Consider the following 16707-nt stretch of genomic DNA (forward strand, 5'->3'; position numbering starts at 1 on the left):
ATCAGCTAAGAAGGAAAAGTATCCTGTTCAGAAGGTGATGTAGTGGTGGAGGAAGCGCCAGAGCCAGCTATGGAAATAGAGAGTGTATGAAGCTAGAAATGGCATGTCCAGAGCACAACAACGTGAGCTGGGGCAGCCACCTAGGGATCTTGTCCCAAGGCCTGGTTGCCCCTGAGGTTAGAACTAGAAGGCTGCAACTCATTGGAAAGAATTCCAGTCTGTGTAGAGAAGATAGAACATGAGCCATCAGGGATGTTTGCCTAATGTTGCTAAAAGACAGCTTGAGGCTTACCTGGAAATGGAGGAGTTACACATGCCAGAGAAACCTCTAACTTCTCTATCATTCCTTTTGACAGAGTGACGTCAGGATCAAGTTTGAACACAATGGAGAGAGGCGGTAAGTCGGAGTTTTGATCAGTGCTGGAGTTCTCAGAAAGCATCAAGTGCATGGAAGCTTTTTCCTTGTAGTGATGCCTAAGGAGTCACTGGCTGGTTAATGCAGTTGATTGTGCATAAAGTGGTACATTTCACTCTTGGTTTAGCCTACCAAGTGAACCTTGTTTCTGGTCTTAGAATTGGAAGCCATTTCAACTGCTGATATTTTACTATTCTGCTCTATTCTGCTACTTACTGTGAGGTCTGCCATTATGTTGGGGGAGGAATCCAAGACTCCAGTTTTACTCAGAGTCGTGGCTTCCAGACACCCTGACACTGTGCCATCTGTGGGCATTGGAGGGAGATCAGGATTATCCTGTGACATGGTCCCATTGCTGTCTCTGATAGAGGAGTCCTTGCTTTGTCCATTCCAAGTACCAGGTTGGTGAATTGGGAGTTTCTTATGATATATCTAAGTTATGGGAAGCTGCATGGAGGCCATCAGTTGTGAAAGATTTCAGATCCTTTGAGGATGTAGAGGGTTTTTCAGTTTATAGTTTGCATCTTAACCTTGTTAGGAAAGTGGAAGTAATGTTACAAAACTGAACATTACTTTTCTGTCCTTTTCTCCATTGTCAGGATTTTTAGGGGTTTTGTTCTTTTTTGTGTGTGTCTTTGTTTTTGTATAGGGAGTCAAGTAGAAATTCTCAGAAGAAAAACATGACTCTACTTAATTTCTCAAGTTATTTAAGGAAAAACTTTTAAAAATATCTTGGGATATTTGGGACCCTGTGTTTACGTGGCACATGGTATATAAGTGTGCTTTTCAGTATCTGTTTCCTACTCTTTGCCTTTTTCCCCCATTGATACTCCTCTCCCCCTTTTTCTTTGGCTTTGAGCATTTGGACAGGCAAGAGTATACCCATGAGGATGAGGTCCTCCTATGTGGGACTTTATTACTTGCTCTTACTTACTCTTAGTACTGGTAGTTTTCTGCTACCGGCAACTTTCAGCCCATTTGGAAGTCAGCCATAGAGTTCTATGGCTACTGTTTTCCCTTTAAAAAATGTATTCACAAGCCTGCAAGGTTATCATAGGGTACCCAGTGGAAATATTTTGGAAAGTGAAACTGTTGGAGCCATAGTCCTTCTACTAGTCCTGTGTCTCGCCAATAGCAGGGCAGTTAGATTGTCACTTCATTGTTTTTACTTTTCACATTGACCAGTTGGAGGAATGGAGTAGTAGAGAGCTTTCAGAAGTTGATATGAAATTAAAAAAATCAAAAACTCAGTTGTTTTAGAACCTAATTACAAAGTTGCTCTCTACTGAATTCCCTATTCCCAAAGTAATATGCAGTTACAATGAGCAGACTTACGGTGAGAAAGTATACATGTTTAGTTTTTAAATAGCTGCCAGACCAAAATCACAAATATTTAAGGTGGTTAGACAGGATTGGCTTACTGAAGCCCTGAGCAGCAGCAAGTTGGTATAAAAGTTTTGAAAATTATGCATTCTCATTATATGGAGCTGTTTTCAGGAGCTATGCTTTTCACTGTGTACTATGTTTGGAAACAAGGACTTTATAAAAGACTTTAGTATAGGGAGGCCAAATTCAAGCTACTTTGTGTCAAACATCACTGGTTGCATGTATTTCATGTCTTAGGATTTTGTAGAGTATCATTAAAGACCTTGTTTCCTTTTTACCAGGAATTTGAATAGTATCTAGTTAAATGTTGTAGGTTCTTGTAGATTTTACAGAAGAGGAAAGAAGTAGTGACTTTTCCCATTCATTCATGCCAGGTATTCATCCTGCTGGTTAGTTTCCCAAACTTTGCTTTGGAAGAGTGAAGACCAGACCCCTGACCACCTTGCTTTTGAAAACATTGATGAGAGTGGTTATCCAGAGTATTAGACCCCTCTTTGAAGTGTTGGCCTAAAAATGCCTGTTATTCAGATGAATAGATGGTAGCAACTTAGATCTCACCAAATCTGAAAGTCCTCGTTTCTGATCTTGATCAAACTTTGAGCTGCTAGTGGGGATCTTGCATGGCCCATTGCCAAGCCAAATGTAGGAGACTGACACTGATCCTTTTCCAACATTATGCTATGGGCATCTGAGTAGTCTCCTTGTAGTTTATCCATATGGGCCCCTTTTGAACTGTTACTAAGTCCTTGAAGAAGGGGATATGATTTGCTTTTAGGAATTTATGCTAAGTTATTCTCTCAAAATGCTCCAGAAAATATGCATCTCTAGACATCCCACATCTAGACAACACCTAACAGTCTCACTGCTTAGGACATTTGATTTCAGGAGAAAAAATAAAGATTACGATATGGATGGATTTCCTGGTGAGAAAAACTAATAAGGTTAGCAACATGATTTCCAGAAATGAAGGTGGTGATGGATGGAGAAAAAATTATAGAGAAATTCTCTTCCTGAGTTAGGCTTTGTTCTAGTTTGCTAACTGCCAGAATGCAACACACCAGAGACGGATTAGCTTTTAATAAAAGGGGATTTATTTTGTTAGTTCTTCAGAGGAAAGGCAGCTAACTTTCATCTGAGGTTCTTTCTTATGTGGGAAGGCTCAGGGTAATCTCTGCTGGCCTTCTCTCCAGGGCTCTGGGTTCCAACAACCTTCCCCAGGGTGATTCCTTTCTGCATCTCCAAAGGCCTGGGCTGAGCTGCGAGTGCTGAGATGAGATATGCCAGGCTGCTTAGGCTATGCTATGTTGCGCTCTCTCATTTAAGCACCAGCCAATTAAGTCAAACGTTATTCATTGCAGCAGGCACGCCTCCTAGCCGACTGCAGATGTAATCAGCAACAGATGAGGTTCACGTACCATTGGCTCATGTCCACCCCTTGTCAACTTGGCAACTACACGCATCACCTTGAACAATATTAAGGTGAAAAAAAATTCTCTTCTGGCCGTGGACCTGTGAATCTCAAAACAAGTTGTGTGGTGTCAATATGCAAAGGAGGGACAGTCACAGGATCCATAGGGAGAAATTGGAAAGAAAACCTGCAGGGCAAACACGATTGGATTTCAAAGTCTGAAAGTCATTTATCCTTCAGCTCTAGAAAGTGGCAGTCCCACTCTTTCCAAGGGCCTATGCAGTGGCCCACCTCTTTCCAAATCAACCTCAGGGAACACTGAGGAGACCACCTTTTTCTCGGCTCCACTCTCTCCAGGCATTAGGGCCACCCCTGGGCTCTCTGCCATTTCTGGGGCACATGCTTAACCCCTCCAAGTGGTGGCAGCCAGGCTCTCCCCAGTCCCCCAAGAAGCGTGCTCTACCTTCTCCAAGGCCTGAGGCTGCACAACTCTTAACACTGCATTGAGGTGGGAAACTCATCCTCGCCCTTCAGGATAAACTCACCCCCTCTCCATGTATATGGGTGGCTCCACTCTTCTGGCCTAGCTTCCATGGCTCTCACTCTGCAGACTCCAATTTTTTCCCTTTTGTGTCCTCCTTTGTCAAGATTGACAGTGGTTCCGTTTACACCAACAGTCTCTTCAAGCATTCCAGGACTTCTCCATCATTCTCTTCACAGTTCCTCCAAAATCTTCCCCTTAGCCATCCAAAAAACCATTCCAACATATCTGGTATTTGCAAATTGAAGCAGCACCCCACTCTCCGGTACTAAATCTGTTCTAGTTTGCTAGCTGCCAGAATGCAACACACCAGAGATGGACTGGCTTTTAATAAAAGGGGGTTTATTTCATTAGTTCTTCAGAGGAAAGGCAGCTAACTTTCATCTGAGGTTCTTTCTTACATGGGAAGGCTCAGGATAATCTCTGCTGGCCTTCTCTCCAGGCCTCTGGAGAGAAGGGATCCCTGGGGTGATCCCTTTCTGCATCTCCAAAGGCCTGGGCTGAGCTGTGAGTGCTGAGATGAGGTATGCTGAGCTGCTTGGGCTGTGCTACGTTGTGCTATTTCATTAAGCACCAGCCAATTAAGTCAAACGTCATTCATTGCAACTGGCACGCCTCCTAGCCTACTGCAGATGTAATCAGCAACAGATGAGGTTCAGGTACCATTGGCTCATGTCCACAGCAACAGAACTAGGTGCCTTTACCCAGCCAAGTTGACAACTGAATCTAACTACCACAGGCTTTGTGTGAAGCATAGTTATAGATAATAGTAAATCTCTGTTAGAGTTGACCAGTAGAAATTTCTGCTTGCTATATTGGAAATATTCTCTATCTATACTGTCCAATATAGTAGCCATTGGCTACATGTGGCTAGTGAGTACTTGAAACATGGCTAGTGTGACTGAGGAACTGATATTTGATTTAATTTACTTAATTTAAATTTAAAAAGCCACATATGGCACCATTTTGAATAGTGTAGTTCTAGATGATGACGACTTTTTACTGCCTACTGATTTAAGCCAACCAGGCACAGAAAAATATTAAAGAAATTATGTAGTCATATTTCATTAAAATCCAGCGACTTAGATCCCTCTTAACTATGGCGTATTGCTTTTTCCTTTGGTTATATTATTCCCACTCTGGGGGAACAGGGAAGATATGTAAGAACTTACTTCTTCCTCTCAGCATGGAGGAAGAAGCATAAAGGCATTGTCTTTTGCCTGTTTTTCTGTTGCACTGTCTTTTTATTCATTTTTGCAAATACTTTCTCCAAGTTTGAAGTTTGCTTTTTTATTTTGTCAGTGGTTCATTTTGCCATCTTAACTTTTAATTTTTGTTGTCAAAGCAATCATCTTCCCTTTGGCTTTCATATTTTGTGTCATGCTTAGAAAGACCTCCCATACTCCAAGATTTTTTTTTAATCCTATATTTTCTTCTAGTGTTTATACATAGATAGATAGATATTTTTGCATTCAGGTCTTTAATCAATTTAAATTTATTTTGTGTGTTTTTTTAATGGGTAATTAGTTATCCTGTCACTATTTATAGTGCAGTTGAGGTTCCATATATATAAGAGTTACCTTCTGTTACATTTATATCTTTACTGATTTTTGTTTTAGACTCTTGGATTGAACCCATAAGAAAATGCCACTTTTTTTTTTTTTAATCTGGGCATTGAACCCAGGTCTCTGGCATGGCAGGCGAGAATTCTGCCTCTGAGCCACCGTTGCACCACCCAAAAATGCCACTTTTGTACATCAAAAATGATTAACTGTCAGCAGTCTTATATAGTTCAACCTAATACATTCATTTAAACATTTTATTTTGGAAATCTCAAACACACACAGAACTAAAGAGAATATTATACTGAGGCCCCTGGGACCTTCATTCAGTTTCAACATTATCAACAATTTGTCAGTCTTGTTTCATCTATCTTCCCTTTTTAATGTTTGTGCTGGTTTGAAAGGAAGTATGCCCTCTAAGAAAAGCCATGTTTTAATATAAATCCCATTTCATAAAGGTAGAATAATCCCTATTCAAAACTCTATATTTGAAACTGTAATGAGATCATCTCCCTGGTTGATGTGATTTAGTAAAGAATGGTTGTTAAATTGGATTAGGGGATGACATGTCTCCACCCATTTGAATGGGTCTTGATTAGTTTCTGAAGTCCTATAAAAGAGGAAACATTTTGGAGAATGAGAGATTCAGAGAGAGCAACACTATGAAGCAGAGAGTCCACCAGGCAGCGACCTTTGGAGATGAAGAAGGAAAACGCCTCCCGGGGAGCTTCATGAAACCGGAAGCCAGGAGAGAAAGCTAGCAGATGATGCCATATTTGCCACGTGCCCTTACAGATGAGAGAGAAGCCCTGACTGTGTTCACCATGTGTCCTTCCACTTGAGAGAGAAACCCTGAACTTCATTGGCCTTCTTGAACCAAGGTATCTTTCCCCAGATGCCTTTGATTGGGCATTTCTATAGACTTGTTTTAATTGGGGCATTTTCTCGGCCTTAGAACTGTTAACTAGCAACTCATTAAATTCCCCTTGTTAAAAGCCATTCCATCTCTGGTATATTGCATTCCAGCAGCTAGCAAACTAGAACAATGTTGCTGTAGTATTTAATAAAAAATCATATTTTAATACCTTTTGGACAAGTTTTTACTCTAACCTGGACAAGTTCTCCCTCTATCCTGTAATAATATAAATTGCTCTTTGAAATAACTTAATGAGTCTCTCTAGAAAAGCCTCAGTAACAACACATATATGCCTAGATATGTCCTAGTTAAGAAAATTGATCAAATAACCAACTGAAGGAGAATTCCTTTAACTCTATAATAGGAAAGTTGATTTTAGGAAGTTCAATTCTGAGCATAATCGGTATTGAGATATCTGTGGAATCTCAAAAATCAACAATGGAAAAGACGTTTCAAGCCCTGGGGTTGAGTCATTAAAGAGTTGAGACGTTGTTTTCAGTACAGTTCAAAACCAGAGGTTTTTTGGTTGTTTCCTAACAGAAATTTTTGGAACGCAGTTTTAAAACTGAGTGGCCTGCCATGATATTTAACTGTAATTACCAGAAAGGTCCAAGCTAAAGCGGTAGAACAAATGGTTGGGATTGCACAATACTTAGGGTACTGCTGTAGTTAGGTTCAGATGTCAACTTGGCCAGGTGATGGTGTCCAGTTCTGTTGCGGTGGACTTGAATCATTAGCATATGAAACTCATCCATAACTGATTACATCTGTAGTCGGCTAAGGGGAGTGCCTTCTGCAGTAAGTGCTGTTTAATTTAATTAGCTGGAGGCTTAAAAGAGAGAGGTCAGAAGAAAATTCAACCTAGCACAGCCCAAGCAGCTCAGCATACCTCATCTTAGCACTTGCAGCTAAACCCAGACGTTTGGAGATGCAGAAAGGAATCATCCTGGGGACTGCTGTTGGAACCCAAAAGCCAGGAGAGAAGGTCAGCAGATGTTGCTGTGTTCCTTCCCATGTAACAGAGAACCTCAAATGAAAGTTAGGAAATGCCTTTTCTCTAAAGTACTGTAAATTTTTAGCTAAATAATTCTCCTTTTATTAGAAGCCAATCTGTCTCTGGTGTGTTACATTCTGGCAGCTTTGGCAGACTAAAACAGGTACTATTTGCAAACCTCATGAATGTTCATAAGGGTGAAAAGGTAAAGGTAAATAAGAAAGAAAAAGAAATAGAGCTGAGTTAAAAAAGAGAGAGTCACATATTGAGAAGAAAGGAAAAGAGAGTAACATCAGCAACATAATGAAGTAAGAAACTCCAAATGCATGCCTCCCATCCCTGAACTTTCCAAAAAATAAAGGGCAGAAATTGTCAGAACCAACTTTCCAAGAACTCTGGAAAACACTCAACGGTATACAGCAATCAAGTGAATGTTGAATCAAGAAAAAGGCAATCTTTAAACAGTGGGAAAGTTGTATGTTGCTTTTATTTGCCATGACCCAGCCCCTCTCCAGCTCAGTCACCATCTATGTGATCATGGTCCATTTTCTCAGTGTTGTCCCCTGGTATCTGGTTATGGAGAAAGTGGAGCACACATAATGTGCAAATTAGTTGTATATGTACGTGTGTTCCAACCATCTGGTGGCTCTCTGAAAGACTGACTCAGGGTGCTTGTCATTTTCACCCAATTCCAAACTCACATAGGGCAGGAAAGTAGTGTGAAGAAATGGCATGGAACCACCTTGGGGAAAGATTATAGATGAGGTATACAATAGACTGTCTGGGGTTTTGGGAGGAAAAGCTGGAGAGAGATTTTTTTGAGGGAAATGAGGATATCCAGGAGTATTCATACATACTAAGGAATTTTGAAAGCCACTGTGCATGCCAAGGGCAAAATGCATGCTCAGAAAGATGTTGAGAAGGCCCTAAGCATTCACCTCAGACTGATGCATCGGCTTATTGTAAGCCAGACTAAGCATTTCAGGAGAGCCTTAACAAAGAGCTCATTTGCGTGGACTTGGAGATTTTGTTTGTGTGTGTGTCTGTTTTTCTTTTTTCTGAACTTCTGGCATTCAAGGAAATCTCTGTGGAAACACTTGCCAAATACAAGCTAAAGTAACAGAGACTATCATTTATGACAAGGAATACATACTTCTCAAAAATAACTTGAAAAAATCAATAAAGAAATATACTACTACATCCTTAAATGATAAAAAATAAAAAATCAGCAAACTCTGGAGAAAAGGGAGAATCTGATTGCTAGAGTTAACATAATATTCAGATGTACAGATTTCAACAAAAAATTCATAAGGGATATAAAGATATAGGAAATGATAGACTATTCAAAGGAATAAAATAAAGTGATAGAAACCATCCTTGAGGAATCCCAGACATTGAAATTACTAATCAAAGAAGTTAACTCCTACATCTTTAAATAAATTCAGTGAGCTGAAGAAAAGTATGGACAAGGAGATAAAGGAAATCAGGAAAATGATAGAGAAACAAAATGAAGAATTCAGTAAAGAGAAATTTTTAAAAGGAACCAAACAAATTTTGGAGCTGAAATTACAATGACTGAATAAAAAATTCACTAGAGGGGTTGAACAGGCAGAAGAATCGGTGAAGTTGAATATAGGACAATTGAAATTATTCAGTCTGAGGGACAGAATGAAGAAAAAGTGAAGAGCACCTAAGAAATGTGGGGCGGCGGGGGGGGGGAGGTGTGCCATGAAGTGAACATATGCATTGTGGGAGTTCCAGAAGGAGAAGAGAAGGAGAAAGGAGCAGAAAGAATATTTGAAGAAACAGCCAAAAAACATCCTGCATATGACAAAACACATGGATATACATATCCAAGATTTCAGCGACCTCCAAGCAGGATAATCTCAGATTCACACTGAGACACATTGTAGTCAAACTGTTGAAGGCTAAAGACAAAAACAAAAAAAACTTAAAAGCAGCAAGAGAGAGGCAACTTGTCAATGTACAAGGGATCCTCAATATGATTAATAGCAGATTTCTCATCAGAAACCATAATGCCAAAAGGCAGTGAGATAACATACTTAAAGTGCTGAAAGAAAAAAAAAACTCAATCAAGAATTCTAATTCTGGCAAAACTATTCTTTAAAAATGAGGGAGAAAGCAAAACATTCTCAATAAACAAAAGTTGAGGGAATTCATTAACATTGGACCCGCCCTGCAGAAATGCTAAAAGGAGACTTGGAGGATGAAAGGAAAGGACTCTATACAGTAACTTGAAGTCAAGAAACAAAAATCCATGTTAAAGGTAAATATAAGTCCAAATAGTATGTATTTTTAATTTATAATTTCACTATTTATTTTTTCCATGATCTGAAATACAAATGCATAAAAAAATCATAAATCTTCTTCTCTGGGTACATAAGTATAAAGATTTAAGCTGTGACAAGAGCAACATAAAGGGAGGAGGAATAGGCAGGTATAGGAGCAGAGATTGTATATGCTGTTGAAGTTAAAGTGTACCAATTCAAACTAGATTGTTACCAGTTTAGGGTGTTAAATAGAAACCCCATAGTAATCCCAAAGAAGAAGTCTAAAAAAATTTACAGAAGAGGAAATGAGAAGAAATCAAAATGGCTCATTACAGAATATCAACAAAACACAAAAGAAGTCAGAAATGGTGGAAGTGAGGGACAAAAAGGTATAAGACATGAAAAACAGTTGGCAAATGGACTGAAGTAAGTCCTGCCTTATCTGTAATTACCTTAAGTGTAAATAGATTATTTTAAATTGGAAGAATGGATTTTTAAAAGTATGATCCAACTGTATGCTATGTAAAAGAAATTCACATGAGCTTCAAAAGCACAAATTGGGTGCAAGTGAAAGTATGGAAAACAATATTTCATGTACGTAATAAACAAAAGAGAGCAGGGAAGCTATAATAATATCAGGTGAAATAGACTTTAAGTCAGTAACTGTGAGAATGGACAAAGAAGGACACTGTATTGATAAAAGGGTCAATTTACTAGAAATATATAACAGACATAAACATATATGTACCTAACAACAGAGCCTTCAAATACAAAGCAAACCTTAACAGATTCCAAGAGAGAAATAAATCGTTCTACATAAGTAGTAGGAAACTTCAATGCACCACTTTCAATAATGGATAGAACATTTAGACAGATCAGTAAGGAAACACAGGACTTGAACAGTACTTTAAAGCAAATGAACTTAACAGACATAAAACATTCCATCCAACAACAGCAGAACACACGTTCTTCTCAAGTTTATATGGATCATTCTCCAGGATAGAACACTTGTTAGGCCACAATGAGTTTCAATAAATTAAAAAAAAAAAAAGGAAATTATACAAAGTATTTTCTTTGACCACAGTAATGAAAAGCTATAGCAATGTAACAGAGAAAACTGAAAAATTCACAAATATGTGGAAATTAAACAGTACACTCTTAAACTAATGGGTCAAAGGAAAGATCACAAGAGAAGTTAGAAAATAACCTTGTAATGTATGAAAACAAAGACACAACATGCCAAAACTTATGGGATATGGAAAAGGCAGTGCTCAGTGGGAAATTTAGAGTTCTAAATGCTTAAATTTTTATAAAGAAGAAAGATCTCAAACCAATTACTTAGGTTCATGTCTTGAGGGACTAGAAAAAGAAGAGCAAACTAAACCTAAAATTAACAGAAGGAAGGAAATAATAAAGATTAGAGTGGAGATAGATAAAATAGAGAATTAGAAAAATGGTTGAGAATTGCTGAAACCAAAAGTTGGTTCTTTGAAAAGATTGATAAAATTAACAAAACTTTAGCGAGACTGACAAAAATAGGAGAGGAGTTGTAAATAATAAATTCAGAAATTAAAATGACATTGCTACTGATCTTACAGAAATAAAAAATTTTTAATAATTGTACACCAATAAATTAGATAATCTACGTAAAATGTACAAATTCCTAGAAATACACGAATTACCTAAGTTAATTAAAAAAGAAATAAAAAAAATCTCAACAGACCTATAACAAGTAAGACTAAAGAATCAAGAATCTAAAACCTACCGAGAAAGAAAATTCCAGGACCAGATGGGTTCACTGCTGCTGTCTACAAAAACATTTAAGGAAGAATTTGTATCAATGATTGCAAGTTCTTCTAAAACACAGAAGAGAAGGATGCACTTCCTTACTTATTCTGTGAAGCGACATAACCCAGATACCAAAGCCAGGCATAAATATAACATAAGAAACAAAAATTATAGACCAGTTTCCCTTATGAATATAGATGTAAAAATTCTCAACAAAATACTAGCAAATTGAATCTAGCAGCATATTAAAAGAATTGTACACCATGACCTAGTGGGATTTATCCTAAGAATACAAGGGTGGATCAACATAAGAAAATCAGTCAGCGTAATATAACTGACTGTTAATATAACACATTAACAGAATGAAGGAAAAACAACAACACATGATCATCTTAGTTGATGCAGAAATGCCATTTGATAAAAACATGTCGAAAAATAGGAATAGGAGTTCCTCAACATGACAAAGGGAATTATGAAAAACCCACAGCTAATATTATACTCAATGGTGAAAGATTGAAAGTTTTCCCCCTAAGATAAGGAATAAGACAAGGATGTCTATTGTCTTCATTTCTACTCAGCAGTGTCATATAAGTTCTAGCCAGAGCAATTAGATAATATAAAGAAATAAAAGGCATCCAACTTGGAAGGAAGAAATAAAATTATTTCTATTCACAGATGGCATGGTGCTATATCTAGAAAGTCTGAAAGAGTCCACAAGAAAACTATTAGAGCCAATAAATGATTTAGCAGAGTTGCAGGGTACAGGTTTACTTTGTAAAAATTGGTTATGTTTCATACACCACCAGTGAAAAATCTAAAGTGGAAGTTTAAAAAGCGATTCCATTTACAATAGTATCTAAAAGAATAAAATACCAAGTAGTAGGTGAAAGACTTGAGCATTGAGAAACTACAAAACTGCTGTATAAGACGAAAGAAGACCTAAATGAAGGGCAGGATATCTCAGGTTCATAGATTGGAAAAATTAATATTGTTAATTTACCCAAAGCAATGTGCAGATTCAGTGAAATCCTTATCAAAATTGCAGCAGCCTTTTTTCAGAAATGGAAATGCTGATCATCAAATTTATGTGAGATTTGTGAGAGGTCATAATAGCCAAATCAGTCTAGAAAAAAAGAATAAAGTAGGGTATCTCACACTTCCCAATTTCAAAACTTACTACAAAGCTACAATATTCAAAACAGTGTGCAATCCCGCTACTAGGTATATAATCAGAAGGACTGAAAGCAGGAATACGAACAGACATTTTCACACTGATATTCATAGTGGCATTATTCACAATTGCCAAATGATGGAAGCAACCCAGATGTCCATCAACCAATGAATGGATAAGCAAAATGTGGAATATACATATGATGGAATATTATTTGGCAGTAAGAAGAAATAAAGTCCTCATGCATGCTACAACATGGATGAATCTGTAGGATGTTCTGTTGAGTGAAATAATTCAGACAGAAAAGAATAAATATTGTATGATCCCACTAATGTGAACTATGTATAATAAGCAAACTCCGTTTTTTAGTCTTTTGTTTATTTATTTTTTAAACATAGCATATAGACACAAACATTCTTACCATATGAGTATTCCATTCTTCATGTATAATCCATAATTCACAATATCATCACATAGTTGTATATTCATTCATGATCATTTCTTAAAAATTTGCATCAATTCAGAAAAAGAAATAAAAAGAAAACAAAAAAATTCATATATACCATACCCCTTACCCCTTCCTTTCACAGATCACTAGCATTTCAATCTACTAAATTTATTTTAACATTTGTTCCCCCTATTATTTATTTATTTTAATCCATACATTTTACTCATCTGTCCATAGGTAGATAAAATGAGTATCAGACACAAGGTTTTCACAATCATATGGCCACACTGTGAAACCTATATCATTATACTATCATCTTCAAGAAACATGGCTACTGGAACACAGCTCTACATTTTCAGGCACTTCCCTCCAGCCTCTCCATTATACCTTAACTAAAAAGGTGATATCTATATAATGCGTAAGAATAACTTCCAGGAAAACCTCTCGACTCTTTGAAATCTCTCAGCCATTAACACTTTATTTTGTCTCATTTCTCTCTTCCTCCTTTTGGTCAAGAAGGTTTTCTCAATCCCTTTATGCTGAGTCCCAGCTCACTCTAGGATTTCTGTCCCATGTTTCCAGGAAGGTTTACACCCCTGGGAGTCATGTCCCACATAAAGAGGGGGAGGGCAGTGAGTTTGTTTGTTGTGTTGGCTGAGAGAGAGAGGCTACAACTGAGCAACAAAAGAGGTTCTCTCGGGGTAACTCTTAGGCCTGATTTTTAAATAGGTTTTGCCTATCCTTTGTGGGGATAAGTTTTATATAAACAAACCCCAGGATTGAGGGCTCAGCCTATTGCTTTGGTTGTCCCTACTGAATAAGCAAATTCTTAAAGTTGGAATCTAGAATATAAGTTACCAGGAGATGGAATGGGGGTAGAAAATGGGGAGCTGATGCTCAATCTGCAGAATTCCTATTGAGGTTGATTGTAAATGTTTCGAAGTAGATAGAAGTGATAGTAACATATTATTGTGAGTATGATTAACAACACTGAAGTATGTGTGTGAATGTAGATGAATGTTTTAGGTTGTGTCTAATACTGGAAGGAAAGCTAGAAGATAAAACATGGGACTGTGTAGCATAGTGAACTCTGGTGAATAGTACCAATATAAGAATGTTCTTTCATGAACTGTAACAAATGTACATCAGTAGTACAAGGTGTTAATAATAGGGTAGTTCTATGAGGAAAAATACACCTAATGCAAACTATAGACTGTGGCTAATAGTAATATTTTAATATTCTGTAAATATAAATAAATCTATAGAGACATTAGATTCCTGGTTATGTAGGGCTAGGGAAGGGTAGAGGGATTGAGAGGCAACTGCTAAAGGGATATGGGGTTTTTGTTTTTGGATTAATGAAAGTGTTCTAAAATTGATTATGGTAATGAATGTATGGTAATGAATGTACCCTGTGATTATATGGAAAGCCACTGATTGTGGCTTGGATGGAATGTACATATGGCACCAAAAGCATGTGAATATATCTTCAAACTGCTTTAAAAACAGTGTATTACTGGCATAAGGATAGACATATAGACCAATGAAATAGGATTGAGGTCCAGAAATAAACCCACACATTTATGGCTGTCTGATTTTTTTTTTTTGGCTTTTAAAAATGGGAATTTATTAAGTTGAAGTTTACACTTTCTAAAGCTGTGAAAATGTCCAAATTAAAGCATCCACGGAAAGATACCTTGGTTCAAGAAGGCCGATGATGTTCAGGGTTTCTCTCTCAGCTGGAAAGGCACATGGTGATCTCCAAGAATCTTCAACAGCTTTCCCAGGGCTCTGTTCTGTTGACTCTGTTGTTTCTGGTGGCTCTTGTGGCTCTCAGGCTTTTTCCAAAATGGTTCCCTCTTAAAGGGCACCAGTAATCAACCCCACCTTGAATGGGCGGAGATGCAACTCCATGGAGACCATCTAATCAAAAGTTACCAGGCACAATTGAGTGGGTCATATCTCCATGGAAACAAAAAGATTCTACCCTACAATACTGAGTGAAGATTAAAGGACATATCTTTTCTGGGGTACATAACAGATTCAAAGTGGCACATTCCTCCTTTTGGACCCTGTTCTGGTTTACTACCTGCCAGAATGCAAAATACCAGAAACGGAATGGCTTTTAAAGGGGAATTTAATAAGTTGCTAGTTTACAGTTCTAAGGCCGAGAAAATGTCCCAATTAAAACAAGTCTATAGAAATGTCCAATCTAAGGCATCCAGGGAAAGATACCTTTGATCAAGAAGGCCAATGAATCCCCGAGCGGCGCGCGATTCCCTGAGCCGCGGCAGCTGTGGCGGCCAGAACTCCTCCTTCCCTCCTTCCCGGGCCGGCTGAGAGTCTCGGAGAGGCAAGTTTCCCAAGCCACGGCGGCCGGCGCCCCTCTTTTGCGGGCGGCTTCCTGGTCCGGCTACGAGTCTAGGATCAGAGGGCTACCCAAGCCGCGGTGGCCAGCGACTGGTGCCCCTCCCCCGCGGGCAGCTTCCTGGTCCGGTGGCGAATTCCCCGGGCCACTGCGGCCGGCGACCGACACCCCTCCAGGGAGAGGAGGGAATTTCCGACAGTGGCAGGGACTGGGTCCAACCAAACACCAATAGGGGAATTAATAAAGGAGCCACAGGGTCCCCTCAAGCCGCGGCGGCTGACGCCCCTACCACGCGCGGCCCCCCGGACCAACTGAGAGAATTGGATCGGAAATCCCCCAGGCCGCGGAGAACGGTGACCGGGGGGATCCCTTCCAAACACGTGAGACAAACGTGTGCCACGAGCGCCACCTACTGGGCAGGATAAGAAAAACAGAACCCAGAGATTTCACAAAAAAAATCTTACAACCTTGTTGGGTCCGACACCCAGGGAAATCTGACAAAATGCCCAGATGCCAGCAGAAGATAACGGTCCACACTCAGAAGATTGAGAATATGGCCCAGTCAAAGGAACAAACCAATAGTTCAAATGAGATACAGGAGCTGAGACAACTAATGCTGAATATACGAACAGAAATGGAAAACCTCTTCAAAAATGAAATCGATAAATTGAGGGAAGACATGAAGAAGACATGGGCTGAACAAAAAGAAGAAATAGAAAAACTGAAAAAACAAATCACAGAACTTATGGAAGTGAAGGACAAAGCAGAAAAGATGGAAAAAACAATGGATACCTACAATGATAGATTTAAAGAGACAGAAGATAGAATTAGTGATTTGAAGGATGGAACATCTGAATTCCAAAAAGAAACAGAAACTATCCGGAAAAGAATGGAAAAATTTGAACAGGGTATCAGGGAACTTAAGGACAATATGAACCGCACAAAAATACGTGTTGTGGGTGTCCCAGAAGGAGAAGAGAAGGGAAAAGGAGGAGAAAAACTAATGGAAGAAATTATCACTGAAAATTTCCCAACTCTTATGAAAGACCTAAAATTACAGATCCAAGAAGTACAGCGCACCCCAAAGAGAATAGACCCAAATAGGCGTTCTCCAAGACACTTACTAGTTAGAATGTCAGAGGTCAAAGAGAAAGAGAGGATCTTGAAAGCAGCAAGAGAAAAACAATCCATCACATACAAGGGAAGCCCAATAAGACTATGTGCAGATTTCTCAGCAGAAACCATAGAAGCTAGAAGACAGTGGGATGATATATTTAAATTACTAAAAGAGAAAAACTGCCAACCAAGACTCCTATATCCAGCAAAATTGTCCTTCAAAAATGAGGGAGAAATTAAAACATTCTCAGACAAAAAGTCACTGAGAGAATTTGTGACCAAGAGACCAGCTCTGCAAGAAAT

At 38.6% G+C, this 16707-nt stretch overlaps 1 protein-coding gene across 1 annotated transcript in view; it reads left to right on the forward strand.

Annotated features, from left to right (window-relative positions):
• The window catches only part of MAP3K3 (mitogen-activated protein kinase kinase kinase 3), a 102252-nt gene that overhangs the window by 19521 nt on the left and 66024 nt on the right, over positions 1 to 16707 (forward strand). Inside the window, exon 3 of the mRNA XM_077163541.1 lies at positions 357 to 397. Coding sequence (XP_077019656.1) covers positions 357 to 397 — 41 coding nt within the window. The remainder of the gene's footprint in view (positions 1 to 356; positions 398 to 16707) is intronic.

The sequence above is a fragment of the Tamandua tetradactyla genome, chromosome 6, assembly GCF_023851605.1.
Source record: "Tamandua tetradactyla isolate mTamTet1 chromosome 6, mTamTet1.pri, whole genome shotgun sequence".
In the NCBI taxonomy this organism is placed as follows: domain Eukaryota; kingdom Metazoa; phylum Chordata; class Mammalia; order Pilosa; family Myrmecophagidae; genus Tamandua; species Tamandua tetradactyla.